Below are 20,421 nucleotides of genomic sequence, written 5' to 3' on the forward strand. Positions count from 1 at the left end.
TAGATGTGCATTGTTTATCCTCTCAAGTGTCATTGTAAATTTTTTGTTATTTGATTATCAGGGCTTTATTTTGGCAATTCAGTTTTAATTAAAAATTTATTGACTTTAAATTTTTATTAAATAATAAAATTAAAAAAGATGAATCGAAATGAAAAAATATCAAATACAAATAATATACTACAAGTTTAAAAAATATATATTTTGATCATAAAAATAATACAAATTATATAATTTTAACGTCTTAATATTTTTCATATTTAATTTTAATATAAACTTTTATTTTTTATATTATTTAGTTCTTAGTTGATAGAGGAGAGAGAGGATGTTGGATTTTAATGGTAAAAAAAAAAACATTTCATTAACACTAATTTAAACAATTAAAATAGATGATATTTATATGAAATAGTTCCATTTGATAAGAGAAATTCATGTTATATGTTTTTTTATTTTTGAAATTTGTAAAAATATATATGTAAACTTAGATTAATTTTTTGTTTTGAATTGATTTTAATTTTTTAAATAATTTTTTAAGATTATGGATAGATTTATTATAATCTATAAAATGTTTTATAAATATTTTTAAATTAAAAATTGATTAAAGAAAACTTAAGCTATAATTTTGCGCCCATCAAAGTAGCCGAAATCCGGATGAATTGGATGATGTTCATCTAATTTTTTTAAAAAAACTGGGGGCGGATGATTGCAACAAAAAAAACATGGGTTCAGCGACACTTGGTCTTTATTTCTTTTAATTATTTAAAAAAAATAGTTTTTTATGGATTTTTTCTTTATTTTTTTAATTTATACTTAGATAAATATCAATTTTCTCTTTCATTTTCATTAAAAAACTTCTTTTAAATAACAATTAGTTTTTTGGTTATACATTTAAATTCAATTTTTTTTATTTATGTATAAATTTTTTTTATCCTTTATATAGATAAATTTAAAAAAAATAAAAAAAATTCAAATGATATTTTTAATATGTGCAGTTTTGTATAGTGTTTTTTCATTTTATTTTATTTAATCAATTTAATTTATTTTTTATTTATATTATCATTTACTTGAATAAAAAATATTTTAATAAAAATATTTAATAAATATAATCAAATAAATATCTCATCTTTCAAAATTAAATATATTAATTTATATATATCTCTTTACTTTGAAAATTTTATTTTTAGATATTATTAATAGTTTATTTATTTATTTATTAGCTTATATGGTTTTCAAGATATATAATTACATATATTCATAAAAATTTTGATTTGAATTTAATTTTTTTTAATACTGAAAACATGTTAAAAAAAACTTGTTTTAAAAAAATATATAAAAAGAAATCTAACGGCTAGCATGTTGTCTATTTTTATCTCGACTGTTTAGGAGTCCTTCTCCAATCTCACCTGGGAGCAGCTGATTTTTATTTTTCCTGTTTGTGGGAGCGGCCACCAGAAGAATCAGGGCACAGCTCAGAAAATATATGTATAGGATACAATTGCCATTAGAAGAAAAGTGCAGGGTTAATTTTGTCTGAAAAACATTGTTGGCCAAGAATGCGGGGGAGAAGCGCCTTTTCCATATTCTTGGTGGGTGGAAAAATCTGGAGAGAATCTCATGATTTCCGGCTCCAAATTTGTCGAATGAAAAATAAAAAAACGCTTTATACTTTTTTAAATTTGTAGAATTGGTGCATTTAAACACAAATTTCATCTCCATGCTCTTTTTTTTTTGTTTTTCCTGGAAAAATAAAGTAATACCAATTACTAAACACACCCTGGAATTCTTCGAACTGCAGCGCTTCAATGCAAGGTATATTGAAAAGGTCAAAGACAATTTTATGTTTTCTTTGTTATGAATCAAAAGTTGTGATAGAAAGAAACACAACAAAATTGAGAAAATAATTTTGTTTATTAAATGAGAACGTCGGCTATTATATAATCTTATATGAATAACAGAATGTAAATATTACAGTCCACAATTAACAAAAATGTGGCAACGTGCAGCAAATAAAGAACAAATGAAGAACAAGTGATCCCATTTAATAGGAGTTTATTTGAAACAAAAAAGCAAGTATAATCAGCAAGAGAATAATTCCCGATACTTGTCATTCTCTCCCTTAAACTAATGCAGATATCAGTTAGTTTACAGCAGGAACCTCTCAAACACCAAGTAGTTCTCTCATCTTTAGAAAAGATTCAAGCTTTAATGGCTTAGTCATAACATCTGCAGCTTGATCTCATATACCACAATAAATTAGCTCCACAATTCCCTCCTTAGTAAGATCACGCAAAAAATGAAATCGCACATCTATATGTTTGCTCCGTCCATGCATCACTGAATTCTTTGACAATTTAATTATAGAATAATTATCACAAAAAATTGTAGTACTGTTACCGTGTGAATGACCAAGTTTCTCCAAAATTCTTCTCATCCACACAACTTGGCATGCACAAGTTGCACCAGCTACAAACTCAGCTTCAGTCGTTGATAGTGTGACAATAGATTGTTTTTTAGAGGACCATGACACTGCACCAGAACTCAACATGAAAACATATCCTGAAGTGTTTTTTCTATACTCCAAATCACCAGCATAATCATTGTCAGTAAATGCTATGAGTTCATCACTCCCTCCCTTCTTGTAGAATATCCTGAAATTTATTGTGCCTTTTAAGTACCTCAACACTCGTTTTGCAGCTTGCAAATAAAGTTATGTTGGTTGGCCTGTATATCTACTGATTAAACTAACCATAAACATCAAGTCAGGTCTCGTTGCTGTGAGATACATGAGACTCCCTACCACTTGCTTAAAGAATGTTGAATCAACCTTCACACCATCTTTATCTTTGAAAATTTTACCACTAGGAACTATCGGGTTTTTAACAGAATTGCTCTCCTCCATCCCAAACCTTTTTAACACATCCAAGGAATATTTCCTTTGACTAATGTCGGTTCCATCAGCCATTTGTAAAATTTCAATTCCAAAAAAGTACCTCATTTCATAGCCTCTTGGTTGCTCAACATACACCTCCTCGCTTAGTTCTCCATGTAGAAAAGTTGATTTTACGTCAAGCTGATAGACTATCCAGCCCTTTGTAGCTGCAAATGCAACAATCAACTAAACTGTGTCCAACCTTGCCATAGGAGCAAAAACTTTTGTATAATCAATCCCATGTTGTTGTACGTACCCTTTAGCCACAAGACAAGCCTTATATTTATCAATTTCACCATGCTCATTAAGCTTTGTTTTGTAAACCCATTTTACCCCTATCTTCTTTGCACCTGCAGGTAAATCTGTTAGCACCCATGTTTTATTTTTTTCTATGGCTTTTATCTCAGAATCCATCGCATCTCTCTATTTTGAACTTTTCATAGCCTCTTCAAAATAGAAAGGATCATCAGAAGTAAACAAGGCCATATTAGCTTTATTTTCTTCTTTGGACAATCCCTCTCTAGTATCATAATTAGTCATCTAAACAGGTTGCCTTTGAAGCCTTCCTTCATTCACTGTATTTGTTGGAGCATTCTCAACCTCTTCTGCAATTCATTCATCCACTATTTCTGGAGAAACATTCTCAACCTCTTCTGCAACAGGTTGCCTTCGAAGCCTTCCTTCATTCACTGTATTTGTTGGAGCATTCTCAACCTCTTCTGCAATATCACCATCTTCACTTACAGTAGCTTCTTCATCATTATCTCCCTTTTCCAATACAGTCACCACATATTCCTTATCCCAATTCCAAGATTTGTTTTCTTCAAAAAACTACATCTTTGCTAGTAATGATTTTCTTGGTTATTGGATTATAAAGCCTATATGCCTTTGACTCCTCACTGACCCCCAGTAACACACAAGCAATACTTTTATTATCCAGCTTGGTTCTTTTGGCATCAGGTACATGAACGTGTGCAAGTCATCCAAACAAGGGAAAATGTTCAACCAAAGGTTTTATCCCACTTCAAGCCTCTTCTGGAGTTATACTTTTTACTGCCAAAGTGGGACTTGGTTCAAAATATATATTGTCCAATTCACAGCTTCTGGCCAAAACGTCTGCGGTATCTTCTTTTCTAAAAGCATACTTCGTACCAAGTTCATAATGGTCTGATTCTTCCTTTCCGCAACTTCATTATGTTGTGGAGTATAAGCTGTTGTCAACTATCTTTTCATTCCATTTTCTTTGCAAAAATCATTAAAATCTTGTGAGGTAAACTCACCTCTACAATCAGTACGTAGGCATTTAATATAAGCATCCATCTCCTTCTCAAAAGATTTTTTAAAGCACTTGAAAGTAACTAATGCTTCAGATTTTTCAACCAAAAAATACACCCATGACTTTCTACTGAAATCATCAATGAAGCAGATTAGATACCTTTTCTTGCTATTTGACGTAGGCGAGATAAGACCACATATGTCAGCATGGATTAGCTGAAGCTTTTGTGATGCTCTCCAAGTACTTCTCTTCGGGATTGGATCTCAGTGCTGTTTTCCAATCATGCAATCAGTACAAATAGTTATTGAAGCTTCTAGTTGTGGTAGTTCATGCACCATTTGCTTAAACTAAAGAGTTCTCAAGCCTTTGTGGCTCAAGTGCCCATATCTGCAGTGCTATAGGTGTGACAAGTCTTGTGTAGATGTGTAAAAACAAGTTGGTTTATTCGGTTGTGACGTAGCTAATAGGATGAACATTCTATTGGCAAACATCACGGGTTGAATGAGTAAACCTTTCGTAGGATGATAAATTTTACACAAGTCATGCGTAATAAGAATTGTTAAGCCTTTTTCTTGCAACTGCCCGATGCTCAACAAATTATTCTTCAAGTCAGGAACGAAGAACCCTTCAGTCACCACATGAGATAATCCATTCACTTCCAGTCTCACATTTCCCTTCCCCATTACTGTCATCTTTGAGTTATTCCCTAGCTTCACTATCTGTCTAAAATTCTCATTTAGATCACAGAAGGAATTTTTATCTCCACACATATGGTTACTGCATCCTGAATCCAAGAACTAAACGTCTTCTCTTTTTGCTTCATTCAACTCTACATAGGACATTAATAACATCTCCTCTTCTTCTTCAAACTCAGCATAATTTGCCTCTTTGTCCCAACTCGGACATTCAGACTAGAAGTGTCCTAGTTTATAGCACTTGTAGCACTCCACAAGAGCTTTATTAAAAAATTGACGTCCTTTACCTCTGCCTCTTCCTCTAAAGAATCCACGGCCACGTCCTCTGCCTTTTGCTCTGTCTTCAAAGGTTACTTTCAGTGCTTGTTCTTCTCTATTATATCTATGAAACTTTTGCTCATGAACAACTAGAGAAATTTATAGTTCATTGACACGACTAAAAGGTTGATATCTTCTCCCAAGTGCAGAAGTGTCGAAGTAATAAATAACCCGGCAAGACCGGGGTCGAACCACAGGGAGGTTAATTGTACAAATTAAAAAATTATTGAATTGGAAACCACACACAAAGGAGGTTCCAATCAGATTATATATTGTTAACATGATTACATTAGTCATCTTATTCAATTAATGCTAATACTTGTAAATCTCGTCAAGCATTCATGATTATAACTTATGTTAACAACAAATCAAGTTCCTTTCATAGCTCAGGTGTCGGTTATACCATACATTATGGGCTATGAAAGTGCCAAGCATTTGTTGTACCAAGTGTTATACAACATAAATCAAGATTAGTCATTTAACAAGCAAAGTATTAAAGAGTGAACAAGATAGCAAATATAAAACATGTTAGTATCAAACATTAAAGTCCATATTAAGTTTACATTATACTTATTCTTACACCATTAGTGTAACCTTTTCACCTTGACATAATTAACTTAGCTAGACATAATGAAAGAAAGCAAAATAGATAAACAAAATAAGAACATAAAAGTTAACTAAGTAAAGGAAAGGAAATGAAAGGCATAAACTTAATATTAATGAAAACAAAGCATAAAAAATACAAAGAGAGAAAGGAAGAGCATGATCTTGATCTGAACACCAAGATGCCTAAATGCATGGCAAATGCCTCCTTTTATAGGCCAAAAATGGGAACTATTGATTTGATGACTAATTGATAAGTGGGTGACCAACTTTTGACTTGGTGACAATCCTTATCTTCTCTTGTCTGCCCAAAACGTCATTGATAACGTCAAAACTGGAGCCAGTTGCAAACATGAAAGTTGTAGGCAATTGTCTCAGCTTTCTTGTGTAAAAACTTCAGCTCATTTGGACTTCTAGAACTCCAGATATGGCCAAAATACCGAACAGTGCTCGGGCTGGAAGACAGATTCGGGCTTCTTTGTTGTTGCTACAATTTGGACTTGATAATGGCCTTTTTAGATCTTGGGCTCCATATGAAAGTTGTAGGCCTATGTCTTACCTTTCCATCCATATAAATTTGACCTAAATCTGAGATATATAGCTCCAGATATGACCCATTTACCGAACAGTGTTCCGGTTTGGATTGCACCGACATCTCTTTTCTAAGTTTGGCCATCTCTTTATCCTTGCAATTTAAGTTCTTCAAGTCATCAATCAATCCTTTCATTTATGTGATAGGCCTGCATTTAAAATGAACATTTACGACAAATTAAAGGTATCTTATATTATTTGATATATTATTATAAAACATGCTTTGGTTAAGGAGTTATTGATACTTCAAGTGCAAAATGATGATATAAAACCATGATAAAAATACACTTTTAAGTACTAATCATTCATCAATTGATAGAATATCAATATCTTTCGATTGTTCAATAGAGCAAACAATGTAATTGAATTTGTCATTCAGAGATCGAAGTATCTTATCTACTATTGTAACATCTCTCATCTGTTCACCATAGATCCTTATTTTATTGGCAATAGTCATCACTCTTGAGAAATAGTCAGACACCTTCTCTAGATTTCATCTCAAGAATCTCAAACTCTTTATAAAGAGCTTAAAGAATTGATCGTTTCACCCTTTTATTGCCTTCGTACTTCCTTCTCATAGAGTCCCAAATTTGCTTAGAAGTGTCTTTCTAGAGGATAGTTTCTAGAATAGTTCGAGCCATAGCTTGAAACAAGTAATTTTTCACCTTTAAATCTTTCAACTTTTCTTCTTCATATTTCTTCTGTTAGGCATTTGTTAATGATGCATCATCTTCTAGTTTAACATAACCAGTCTCAACTAGACTCCAGTACTCTTTGGATCTCATAAAATTTTCCATCAACATACTCTAATAATCGTAGTGGACATTGAAACAAGGAATGGCCGACTGAACAAAATTCCTTTTCACTCGTCATCTCTTTTTGCTGCTACAAATTACAAAGACTGCTGCTTTGTTTTCTTCAAGCCTTGTGGGGGCTCTGATACCAGAATGTTATGAATCAAAAGCTGTGATAGGAAGAAACACAATAAAACTAGGAGAATGACTTCGTTTATTGAATGAGAACATTGGCTATTATATAGCCTTGCATGAATAACAGAATGTAGAAATTACAGCTCACGATTAACAAAGACATGGCAACGTGCAGGAAAGGAGATAGTCAACAAAAGAACAAGTCATCCCATTTAATAGGAGTTTATTTGAAACAGAAAAGCAAATATAATCAGGAGGAGAATAATCCCCGATACTTGTCATCCTTCTCCTACTAAATTCTTGGTAGTGACTAGTAACTTAGTAACCTTGTGGCAAGACTTGCTTCCCAGTTTAATAAATGGATTGCCAAATTGCAACCACATCCAGATCCTTATGTAGCAACAGGTGATTATTCTATGACAGAAATGACATGGAAAATAAAAATAGAATTTTGTTCGGTTAAAATGCATAAAAATAAATTTATCCTCATATAATTTTGGAGTTAATTTATGTGTTTTCAAATATAAGAGGTCTTCGGGTGATATATTTTTAAAGATAATATATTTTTATTTATAATTATTAAAGTTTTAAAAACCAACTTCGAGGTTGAATCGGGACAAAACTCTGGTCACAGATTGAAAGTGTTATCTCGGGTTAGTTAAAGTTAATATAAAAATAAAAATAATTATTATCATAATTTTAAAATTTAATTTGAAATAAGATCATGGTCACGCATCAGGTTTGCCATTGACTTAAGTCAAGATAAGAATAAAATTAACTATTATCATAGTTTTAAAACCTGATTTGAGATTAACCTGAAGCGATATCTAGGTTACAAGTTGAGAAGACCAACTTGAGTTGACTTGGATCAATGTAATAATAAAAATTATTATTATTCTAGTTTTAAAACTTAGGTTGGGGGCTAACTTGGGACAAGGTTTGGATCACAGGTTAGAATGGTCAACCCAATTCAACATAAAAATAAAAGTGATTACTATCATGATTCTAAAACCTAATTTAAAGGTTGACTTGGGTTATAAGTTGGGATAATATATACAAATAAAAATAATAATTATTATATTTTAAAAACTCAACTTGAAAATCATCTCGGAATAAGGTTAGAGTCACAAGTTGGAAGGATTAACTCAATTTAAACCAATTTTTTTTTTAATCATGACAACTTTATTTTGATAAAAAAAATCATGAGGCTTTTTTACCCTAGTCGACTTTAATTTATTAGGTCAAATAAGTTTATTCCTTCCTCTATATTTTTAGAGAGCGTTTGGAAGCATGGACATTCCCAAAAAAAATTATTTTTTTCTAAAAAAATATTTTTTTTTGTGTTTTAGATTGTTTTAATGTGTTGATCTTAAAAGTGATTTTTTAAAAATAAATAAAAAATATCATTTTAATGCATCTTAGTATAAAAAGCAACTACAACCCTAACCACACTTCCAAAACAAACCTTTAATTTTGAACTGGTCCAAACATAAAATCTATTTGAGAGATTAAGGTTTCATAATTATTGTTATTATAATATTATTAATTTTAATACTCTGTATAAAGTATAAATTAAACTAAAATAATAATAATATATCATTATTTTTTAAAATATATAAATTTGACAATAATACATATTAATAAAATAAACTTTTTATATTTTTTATCCACTATGGTCAAATATGATACTAAATAATTTATTTATCTTATACATTGCTACTAAAAATAATTTTATTTTTATTTTTTTTATCATCTCTCATCTATTTTTATTGTCTTTATTTTTTTTTTGGTTAACCAAATATTACCTTAACGAAGTTAGGTCTTTATAACCCTAAATTTTGTTTAGGCCAACAATTTCATCTCAACACAAGCATTTTGCATGAAATGAAATCTTTTCCCTTTTATCTCTTCACTCTTCAAGATGCATTCAAAACATTAGTTTGCACGAGACCCGATTCATCCGAGTAAAATCCAATAAGAAATCTATTAATTTTTTTGAATTTATTTTATTGAAACAAAATTGTTTTAATTATTTTTTTTATAAAAAATTATCAATCCAAGTTAATTTTTTATTTCAAAACAATGGTTAAATATTTTTTAAAGTTGTTTTTATTATAGTAAACTAAAATTCTACTTCATGCAAAAATCTTATTTTACAACCTTCTCACGAACTTTCCTTTTATTTAAAAACATTAAAACGTGTGTGGATAAATTGCTGTAGCCACTCCTCCGAAATACTATTAATTGAAATTAACAAAATAAAAGAAGGTGCTACTAAATCATCGTGCATTCACAAAATATTATTTATTAAAATTATTAAAAAATAATAATAAAGAATATGTCTAAATCACATTAGTTATCACATAATACTATTTATTATAATAATATTTTTTTATTTTTAAATTGACATTTCAACAGCTTAATATCCTTTTCTTTTTCTTAGTATTTTTTAATTTATTTTTTAATAGATTGTTTTAAGCTTTGTATTTTATAATCTTTATATTTTATATTTTTTTAATGATGAGTTATATATTGGTCTTATATGTTTATTTTCTCTGATCCTGATATTCAACCTTAGATTTATTAGAAATTAAGCTTCATTTATTTTTTTACATGTTATCTATGAATCTTGGTATTATATCACGAGTTTAATAAATTAATTTGAATTAATTTAAGTATTATTTTTTGAGCTTTTTTTTAATATATTTTTTTTAATTTTGTTCTTCAAAATTAGATTTGTTAAAAATTAAGTTTTATGATTTTTTTTCTTTATGAGTTTATCTTAATCTCATGATTCAAAGTACACGTTTCGTGAGTTGATCTTTTATTCAATTTTTTTGGTCATTTTTAACTGATTTTTTTTTAATTTTTTTCCCACAAAATTATCCTGATTTTATGATTAAGATCCCGAACTTGATAGGTTAACTCAATTTATTTTTCTTGTTATTTTTTAATTATTATTTTTCAATTTTACTCCCAAACAACTTAATCTTTTTATTTTTTTTAACTTCATCTTTTAATATTGGATTATTTAGACATTAAATTTCATAATTTTTTTTAATTTGTTTTACATAGAATTATTATAGTCTTATGGATTTTTTTATTTTTTATTTTAATATTAAATTAATTGAAAATCAGGTTTCATATTGTTTTACATAGTTATCCTATTGTCATAACTTAAATTACAAATTTAATAAGTTAACATAAGTTGACCTACATAGTTTTTTTTTTAATTTAATTATTTGTTCATTTTTTTTAATATTGTGTTGATTAATAATTAATTTTCATGTTTTATTTTAATTTATATTTTTGTAGAATTATTATGGTATCGTAATCCAGATTATAAATTTAAAAGATTAATTTAAATCAATCCAATATATCACACTCAATATTTAAAAATAAATGTCATTCAATATATTTTTGTAATAACATTTTAAAAATATATCATACAATATATATTATATTTTGATTTTATAATTAAATATTTTTATTAAAAAACATGTTAATAACATTAGGAAAAATTATTTTGTGTTTTTGTGTTTTTTTTTTGTTTTGTCTAACCCGCAGTCCACCTCAGGCTAGTGATCTCTTACGATATGAAAATGCTACTCCATAACTTATTAGTCAAGAGACAAGATAAAACCTTGTGAGATCATGGTTCGACTTCCACGCCTTACAAATATTTTCAAACAACTCCTTTACAGGGTTTTTATGACAATGCTTACCTTCTGCATTTCACATTGTGCTTTATATATATATATATAATAATAATAATAATAATAATTTTATCATTTTTTAAAATTGTTTTGATATATTAATATAAAAATAATTTTTTAAAAAATAAAAGTGTTTTAATTTCAGACATTACCCCTTATTTTAACATGATATTTTGTATTTAAGAGCATGGTTATTAAATTTAATTTGAATTACATAGTAAATGAGTTAATTTGGATCAACAAGTACAACATTATTTTTAAAGTAATTAAATAAATTTTTAACAAGATTAATAATTATTTAATTTTTTAAACTCAACTCCGAGTTTAGTTATGATAAATAACATTAATTATAATATTTTAACAATATTCTAACATCATTTATTTTTAATACTCTATCTTTACATTCACTCGAAACAAAACCAATCATCATGAAGCCAAACCTCAAAAGCACTTTAATAGAGTTTCGGTGATGTTTTGGCTAAACAAAGCAATTAATTAATTAATTAATTAATTCACTGATCCAAGTTCATCCAATAAAGTAAAGAAAAAGCAAAGCACCCCAAAAAGGCAGATCTATGGAGAGATCACACAAAAACAGGTGGCGGGTAAACTTTCATTATTACAAAATAGTAGAATAATAATTAATTAGTTAAAAAAAGACCCAAAATTTTATTCATTACACTATAGATTCTCTAGATGCCCAAACAGGAACACTTACTTTCCCTCTTGTCCACCCTCACTTCCTCTCTGTTTCTCATTTTCAAGAATTCAAATTCCTCACCCCCCAATCCCCGAATAACACTCACAAATTCTCCATTTTTGAAATTCAATCCCCTCTAAATTCCATGGAAGAAGAAAATCCAGTTGCCAAACACCAAGCTTCCACGTCAGGTTCCCCTGATCACTCTCAGGTAACTCTGTCATTCCTTCATTCTCTGACACTGTTTTTTTTTTTTTTAATTTCAGTTGCTGATTTTTATTTTTCTCTTTAATCGTTTTTCTAGGTTTGTTCAAGAAAACCGAGCCTCAGTTCTCTAGAAATACCAGCAAGGTCACTAGAAACAGAATTTACGAAAATCGAAATAGCGCAAAGCCCTAGCTCAGCTAAACCAGGCTTGCCGCCGCGGCCGAGTTCAGCTAAATTTAAGTCGACGGTGAAGAGTTTGCTTCCGCAGAGAAGTTTAAAAGCGAAAAATTTAATACAAGATGGTGAAAAAACGGTGCTAATTGTTCCTGATACGCCGCCGTCTGATAGTCCTGCTGCTAAGCCTTCTACTTCGAGGTCTTTTTCGCTTAATAAAGTTCTGTTTCCGTTAAAATCGACAAATTCTTTGCCTGTTACGCCGTCTGCGAATTCCGATCCTGAGGCCCTGCAGGAGCGAAATGTTAATTCATGTTCTGATTATGATGTAAGGATTTTATTTTTTTATTATTATTGTTTTTTTCTGAAATTTGGAGAATCTAGGAACGATTACAGATTATTCAGTATGCTTAGAGTCGTATTACGGGACCTATAGTTAGTTATCATGGTAGGTCCCATGAGAAAAACAGTTAATTTTTTATTCCGACGATGTAAGCAGGAATTAGTCCGTATTTTTGCGTAGATATAGTTACAAAGCACGGCCTAGACTGGCGGTTCCGTATGGTGACTCGCTGACCAGAGTCCGGTCAAGATAAGATTTTATTTGAATAGATGTTTTTACTAAAATGATGGTAGTTTTTGTTTTTGTTCTTTTTAAAAAAACTTGAAACGATGTTGTTTCATATACTTCTTTTTTTAAATCATAGCTTAGATTGATCCACCGACCTGCGATTCGAGCTGGATTGATCCCTATTTTGAGTCTTATAAATTTCTGTAATGATTTAATTTTGTTTCCATGGGTGGGTAGTTGATATAGGGGGTCCCACTTATAGCTTCTTTGGTGTGTAGTTTATTAGAGATTGTGGATTTGTTGAATTTTAGAAATGTGGAATGTGTGTGATTTTATACAGAAGGTAGAAGTTCGGCATCATATAAGACGTTCATTATCAGTTCCGGTGAATATAAAAGTTAGGAGTTTAAGACAGACAGATTCAGTTGGAGGTTTGTTTCGTGTGGTTTCAGCAACTCCACGTCCTGTGGCAGCTGATAGCACATCGACGAATGATGCCTCTACAACAGAAATTGGTAAATTTTTAATTATAAAAGTGATTTTTGAGCTATGAATAGTTTTTGACTTAATGTGAACTGTTGTTGTTGTGTTTGTGTGTGTTTAATATGCTAGCGATTGAAGATGATGGTGAAGATATTCCTGAAGATGAAGCGGTCTGTAGAATTTGTTTGGTTGAGCTTAGTGAAGGTGGTGATGCTTTCAAGATGGAGTGTAGTTGTAAAGGAGAGCTTGCGCTTGCACATCAGCAATGTGCTGTGAAGTGGTTTAGTATCAAAGGAAACAAGACATGTGATGTTTGTAAGCAGGATGTTCAGAATTTGCCTGTAACATTACTAAAGATACATAATCCTCAAGCAGCTGGTAGGAGGCCATTACCTGCACCTCAGCAGAGGGAAGTTGCTCGTTACAGGCAAGTTCAATTGTTTTCAACATCTAGTTGATTGCATATCGACCTTTTTTTTTCCCCACTAGACATGTAAGATTCAAAATTTCACCCTGTTGTTGACTACTGCCTTTTGGTTCAGGCAGGATACCAGGTAAGGGCTGAGATTTTAGACATGCTGACGATACTACTTTCTTTCCTCCAGGGTCTCTGATGGCACCTAATCCAATGAAATGACAAACTGATATTTATTTAGAACAATTTATATCATTGAGGGTTGGGGGGTTGAATCTCTTGATCCCTTAGTTTTGAGATTGGGGCCAGGGGGTCACATCGAATTCATAGCTGTTATAAAGCATAATTTATCTCAGTCGTCATTTAGCTCCTTTCTTGTTCAAATTTTTATTCATGGTTTATTAGGTTCATCTGGTCATATCAGAAATTTATCACAATTTTTTAGTGTTGCCAAAGGACATTGTGGTTTGTCAGCTCATACCAATGACCTGGTGATGAAAGCACTAAACTCTCTTCAATTGGGTGGCAGCGCCAAAGTGATCCTTAGAAGTCTGCATATTATTCATTCTATAATTTGATAGTTCCTCACTCACCTCCACAGCATAGATCTCCTTTGCTTGAATTTGCTTTGATGTTTTGATTGGCACCTGTTTCATGCTTAACAGGGTTTGGCAGGATGTACCAGTTCTTGTCATGGTCAGTATGCTAGCATATTTCTGCTTTCTGGAGCAACTACTGGTACATATCGTCATCTTTCTAAATTTTTAGTATTGAACTGGGGTAGCATAGTAAACCCTAAAGTGGCATGAGCAAAGCCATGTAGGGTTATTGCATAAATTTATCAGAAAATTCAGGTCATCAGGCTATTGTCAATTATTTGTCAGAAGGAAAGAAAAAGATCAGGGTATTGTCAGATGGAAAATAATATAAAAACTTAACTAAAAACAGTCATAACATGACAGGAACTCGTATTACTATCATTTATACATTAAAACAATTTAGAGATAGGTTGGATAATTGCACTACCATACCAGTTGATGTTCCAATTCCACAGTAACTATTAGTGTCGACACAAATATTGTCTGGTAAAATAAATGATCTAATGAAAGGGCATTATCTTACACAAGGTAGTTTCACACAAATTCTCAGGTCACACATTCTCTTTTTGTATGATGCCTTTTTAAAAAAAACTAAGTGTTGAATTTAATGTTTAATTTTTGTGTAGGATTAAACATTTAGGCTCTCCATGTTTCCTTATGGCCTTTTGCAATATGCATATCAATTTTCTAATTGATTGGATACATATAAATTCTCAATCCACATAACTCTTTAAAACCAATATTTTATGTTTTTTATAAAAAAATTCTATCATGCTTATTGACAGTCTTCGCAATTTTATTTTATTTTTAATCTTTTCAGGTATCTGACTTGGGCCCTCGTGCTCTTGCCATTTCATTGCCTTTCTCTTGTGTTTTAGGTCTCCTTTCATCCATGATTGCTACCACCATGGGTGAGTGTCCCTATATCTTCTCTTTCTCCTCTAATCTAGTCTGTTCTGGATACACTATTAGCACCTTACATTACACTACAAAATCAAACTAAATCTACAAAATTATGTTATTCTCATTGTTTCAAATTGTCTGCACATGATAAAAGATGTATTTATAAAACAAAACTCATAGTAATTAAACCATTGGAGTGCTCGTGATATCATATTGGCAGTTCTTTCCTTTTGCACTTCATGATTTTCCCATTTCCAGTGGCAGATAAAAAAAACTACTTTTTTTTTTAATGGATTATCATGATTAAATGACTTTAAAATATGTGGTGGTGGCAGTAAGCAGGAGTTACATATGGGCATATGCTTCCTTCCAGTTTGCTGTAGTCATCTTGTTCGCTCATATATTTTATACTGTGGTAAGCAAACTAAATTTCTTTCCTGAAGTATTCTGTGTGATATTCCTAATATGTCTTATGTCTCATGCTCCATTCTACTCTGGCAGCTCAATGTGAACCCTATACTCTCTGTCCTGCTATCCTCATTCACTGGTTTTGGGATTGCAATTAGCACAAATTCTCTTCTTGTGGAGTACCTGAGGTGGAGGTCAAGCAGGCTATTGCAATATTCTCATCAGCAAAACAACAGAGCTGTGCAGCAGGCGCAGCAACTGCAACAACAGCAGTCCACACAGACATGGCATCAAGAGCATCAACAACCCAGACAACAATCCGTAGAAGATTCCAATGTTGGTTCCACTGATAGCACAAGGCAACGAGAAGCTACAATTCCAAATACGTAGTTCACTAAGATATGATGAAGACATTGATTTTCTGCAAAGGTAAAAAAAGGAAAGATATTGAACTTGTCCATTTTGTGTTTTCCAAAATTGCTTCGCATAAAGGTGTCAAATCCACTCATTGGTCAAATGCATTTCAAAGATTCTATTTGGCCTATTAACCATCTTGAGCAGCAGTCCATATGAGATACTAAGTCACCGGTTTTTCCATCTAATAGTTTAAATGACCTCTGCCGTAACCAAGATTCAGGGTTTCAAGGTACTGGCACCTGTAAGCCAAATTATTGGAAATTATACATTGCATACAGCTATCACGTGTTGCGGATATGATTTTATGTGCTTATTCAAATCAATACAATCAATGCTTCTTTTTTTTTCTCGTGCAGGGGCCAGGCATTGCTTTTCTATTCAGCCATGAAATTCCTCTCAACCAAAGAAAAAGAATGATTTACCGAGTTTTGGGGGCATATGAGAAGCCTATTTTTTGTTTTTTTAGAATGCAGAGAGTCATTCCAAACAGTTGACAACCACGGTAAAGGCATGCCTGTCAAGTTGTGATCGAGAGTAGTCAAGTTCCATCATGATGGCCGCTGCGGATTCTTTCAAGGAATGTTGGAAGCTTCATGCTGTATTGCTAATGAGCTAACCTCATCGCCCTCGGAAAAAAAGGCATAACAGGGGTGTACATGCCTCGCTCTTCACCGTCCAGCCATGGTCCTGGATTTTTAAGTGTGGGTTATGGTAAAGAGCCAAACTGACCAAGCGCATCTTCATTTTTGCTTCTCTGGATTGCTCTATTTATTCTTGTGATTTTCTATTTAAATTTTCCGTTGTGGCATAGAATCGAATAATGCTATTGCACATGTAAACTGGCAATCATAAGATCATTCATGACCCCAAGTGCTATCTCCATGGGGGAGTGGCATGATTAATATCTTAAACTATAGGCATAGGCCTCTGGAAGAGATCCTTGTTGGCTTTTAAGTCTTCTTACAAGCCCTGCAACTCTTTTTTTTTTTTATTTGAGAACTTTGCAACCATAATTAGGACGATCTCTGGCAAAATAGGGCTAATGGTCTGACTGAGGAGAACCTGCATATACAAGAGAATGGAGTAGTTGACACAAATTGAAACTCTTACAAAGGTCGGAACAAATCAAAACTGTTAGCCTGGAAAGAATCCCACATGCACACCTTCATACTTTCCCCTTGAGCTACACCGCGCTCCAAATAGTGTTACAGGCATTTTACAAGCTTTCAGTCACCACCCACCCTCCAACAGTGGGGGGGTGAAACATGGAGGGGTGATATTACAGGTTGTCTTGGCTTTTTAACTCTCTCCCCGGCAATTTAATTCAACATCTAGTGCTGAGACCTGGGCACTTCATGGGTTTTAGAATTCCTCGGCAGCGCTTGTGTATTGCCACTAATCATGTTCCCATTACATTTATAGGAATCCACTTCCACGGTTTGGTTTAGTCAGTGCCTCAAGAAGCCTGTACATCCACCGATCTAGCATTCCTGTGTATAAAACAGAAGCAAAAGTTAAAACTTACGGAAGCGACGAAAAGCAACACATGATACACAACTGGAACTATGGATAGAAACGGCATCATCGGAGTCTAGCCTAGCCTGTAAGTTCCATTCCAAAAACCCACACGAAAACATTGATATCTTAGTTACTATACTGATTTTCCAGTGTTCCCCGTCACAGTACAATTGGTGGGTACTACTGGGTTATAACAATGCACAAACCTGTCAAGGCAAATGTACCCCCTAAAATCGCACAGAGCCGAGTGATAAAATGAAGAAAACTACGCCGTTCTTCTTTGATTGTGACGGTGATAGGTGACAAATCATACAAGAAGTACACAGCTGTAAAAACAACGGAAACAATGGCAGTCAGTGCTAAGAGCCGAGCAAAGAAGGGGGCAATCGATCCTCTATACAGATTTTCAACCAACCTGGCCATGTCCTCTCAAAATCTGTAATGGGAGAAAAGTACTCCGTAACAGAGAATTGATTGGTTGACAAAACGTCTTTGGAGATGTACCTGTACTCAGTTGGAACAATCTGCAAGATACAATAAAGTTACAAAATGTCGTCATATCTTGAGGAAAAGCAATCAACTGAAACCTCTAGAACCAATAACAATGATATCTCATTATCATCTAAAACAAATGTTTGAAGAAATATCGGATGGACTCCTTTTCTTCTGGAACCTCACAAGATAGAACACAATTATGCTAGTTTAAAATCTTCCATGGCAATTTATTTAATCTCATTACAAGCGCTATCTAGCAGGGGAAAGAAAAGTAGATTTCAGCTTGTTAAAGAGACTGCTTGCTCTCGAGGACAAGATAGCTCCCAATATTGAGATTATTCCTGAATATTCAGCCCTTTCTAGCTGGATTGCCCAGAGAGGAAAAAAGATGTCTCGACATTCACTATTGATATTAGGTTTAGACAGCATATAAACTGCAGTAAAGTCTCACTGCACATCACTTCTAAAGTAGAGATCATACAAGTTAAGAATTAGCCAGTCATCAGAAAGAAAGCTTGAAAATTCAAACCTTGATGTAATATTTGAATGTTCCGCTTGTTTCATGCAGAATCCTTGCAGTCCCATCAAGAGGGTTGTGAATTCCAGGATATTGTGGTCCAAATGATAAGTCATGGATAATATGACTTACATTGACATGCTTAGCTCCATCAAAAATCTGAATGAAAACAGTAAAGAGTCCTGATTGATAACTGTGAATGCAAAGTAACTCAATGTAACATATATAACACAGAAATTTCTAACAACATACTTCAGAAACAGCCACTTAATACAAACTGATATAAAGATGCCCTGTTTAAATTGATCATACAAACCAACTAATCCAGGTACAGTCCTCACTACATCTAAGAAGGACTATGACCTTTATATAGTTTTCTGCACTCTCCAGGGTAAGAAGATAGTACTTTGTATGTGAATGGATGCACACTCCCCATCAACCCAAAAGAGAAATTAAAAAAAGGGTAAAAACAAAGCATGCAGCCACCCATCCACCAGCATCCAGCAACTTTCAAGAGTGGAGTTACAAGCAGCTCATTTAAAGTTTGGATCATATACTGATCTGGAAACGAAAAGAATTTAATTTTTTCATTTTAGCATTGTAGTTGGATAGGTGAAAAAAACAAACCAAGTGCTTCAAAGGCTATTTTGTTACAAAAGAAAACTGAGAAAAAGAAGAAAAGGAACAGCTCTGACCATTTGAGCAACAAAAATGTTGAGTCCATGAACTGAAATATGAAAGTTGCCAGCAACCCTTTGGACATCTAGAACGCCATAAACCTGCAGAAGATATGCAAACTTAATTTTCCCACCTTTCAAGGTGTAAAGTAACAATTTCACGAACATAATACAGGTGTTGAAAAGCAATACCCGACATCCTTCTCCATTTGCCAATGCTTGCTTGACCTTCTTGATCATAGTTTCAGCAGCATCATCAAAGCCATGGGTATGCTCTTCTTCATGGGAATCCTTGTGATGATCTTTATCATGATCTGATTAACGTTGTTTTGAGATATCAGCCAAATTAATTAACTTGCTATGCTAAGGGAAAAAACTTAATGACCAATACTAAACATAAGACTTGTTAATAACTAAAGTAGCTTAGTTATTTGGACCGAATCTGATATGTTTATTAGTTTCAAATTTCTTATCATTACCTTTGATACCAAGTTCTAATAAAACCACGAAAAAATCATGTTTCCCAGATGCTTCTCACAGAGAATGATGCAAAAACAATCATGCTATATAAAGGTCATATAAAACAATTATGTAATAAATCAAAACTGGATCCTGAAAATGCAAATAAATTTCTAGCATGCCAGAAAATTGATGTTACCATGATTGTGAGCTTCATGTTCCTTCTCTACAAGGTCTGATAAATATTCAGTGCCGGTGATATGGCCATGACTGTTCAAGCGAAGCTGTAAAAACTCTATCCTGGTTAGCAGCATGCCAAATAGCAGCTTCTATCATGCCATTAATGGATACAGACATGAGCACACATGGCTAGTTCATCTAAGACTCATATGCCAAGATGCTCATAACAGCTCTTTAGTAATTTAAAAAATTTCTAGGAAAAGAAGGGGAAAAAAACATGAAAAAAGAAATTATCCTACTTTCCATATGTTTGTATCCAGATCCACTTCATGCTTTCCTGACATGTCAATTGCATCCACACTCAAAACTGCATATGTGGAATAAAAGAACCTTGAGAAAAGTGGGAGCATTGAATTACCACAAGAGATGACATAAAAAGATATCAGTAAGAAAACAGAAGTTGCTTCTAAGAAGGAAAGTGAATTGCTAACCATCACAAGGTAAAGAGGGAAATGTAATATTAACGTGAATTGGAAGAATTTCTCCACGTTGCAAGTCTACAGACATCTGCAAAACACAAGAAACACCAGGAAACTTAGATCCTCATGAAATATAACATAAAAAGCCCGGTCAATCAAGTTCAG

The 20,421-nt window shown here is 32.5% G+C and overlaps 2 protein-coding genes across 3 annotated transcripts in view; one reads left to right on the top strand and one right to left on the bottom strand.

Annotated features, from left to right (window-relative positions):
- The first annotated feature begins 11,701 nt into the window (after positions 1-11,701).
- LOC105115035 (uncharacterized) lies at positions 11,702-16,770 on the top strand. Of its 2 annotated transcripts, XR_840253.1 has the most exons (10): positions 11,702-11,965; positions 12,059-12,463; positions 13,047-13,221; positions 13,319-13,616; positions 14,270-14,342; positions 15,024-15,114; positions 15,442-15,521; positions 15,608-15,945; positions 16,125-16,160; positions 16,288-16,770. XR_840253.1 is itself a non-coding variant. In XM_011011801.1 (9 exons), exons 1-8 carry the CDS (start codon positions 11,900-11,902, stop codon positions 15,902-15,904), a joined length of 1,485 nt encoding a protein of 494 aa, XP_011010103.1. In that variant the 5' UTR covers positions 11,703-11,899; the 3' UTR covers positions 15,905-15,943; positions 16,288-16,770. The 2 variants fall into 2 exon arrangements, 1 of the variants encoding a protein (XP_011010103.1); XM_011011801.1 differs by lacking the exon at positions 16,125-16,160 and having other exon boundaries at positions 11,703-11,965; positions 15,608-15,943.
- A 240-nt stretch (positions 16,771-17,010) lies between these two features.
- The window catches only part of LOC105115038 (endoplasmic reticulum-Golgi intermediate compartment protein 3-like), a 5,169-nt gene continuing 1,758 nt past the window's right edge, over positions 17,011-20,421 (bottom strand). The window contains exons 4-12 of the mRNA XM_011011806.1: positions 20,269-20,344; positions 20,077-20,144; positions 19,797-19,881; positions 19,331-19,452; positions 19,157-19,240; positions 18,474-18,620; positions 17,865-17,973; positions 17,656-17,775; positions 17,011-17,421 (exon numbers count right to left, since the gene is read on the bottom strand). Of these exons, the coding sequence (XP_011010108.1) occupies positions 17,348-17,421; positions 17,656-17,775; positions 17,865-17,973; positions 18,474-18,620; positions 19,157-19,240; positions 19,331-19,452; positions 19,797-19,881; positions 20,077-20,144; positions 20,269-20,344 (885 nt within the window). The 3' untranslated portion in view covers positions 17,011-17,347. The remainder of the gene's footprint in view (positions 17,422-17,655; positions 17,776-17,864; positions 17,974-18,473; positions 18,621-19,156; positions 19,241-19,330; positions 19,453-19,796; positions 19,882-20,076; positions 20,145-20,268; positions 20,345-20,421) is intronic.

Source organism: Populus euphratica, unplaced genomic scaffold (genome assembly GCF_000495115.2).
Source record: "Populus euphratica unplaced genomic scaffold, PopEup_1.0 scaffold633.1, whole genome shotgun sequence".
NCBI classification, from domain to species: domain Eukaryota; kingdom Viridiplantae; phylum Streptophyta; class Magnoliopsida; order Malpighiales; family Salicaceae; genus Populus; species Populus euphratica.

Bases quoted from the DNA above. Each gene is read 5' to 3' on its own strand.
- LOC105115035 (XM_011011801.1), top strand. From the start codon at position 11,900: ATGGAAGAAGAAAATCCAGTTGCCAAACACCAAGCTTCCACGTCAGGT. The intron at 13,222-13,318 runs GTAAATTTTTAA...TTAATATGCTAG, and splicing joins TGCCTCTACAACAGAAATTG to CGATTGAAGATGATGGTGAA. The intron at 13,617-14,269 runs GCAAGTTCAATT...CATGCTTAACAG, and splicing joins AGGGAAGTTGCTCGTTACAG to GGTTTGGCAGGATGTACCAG.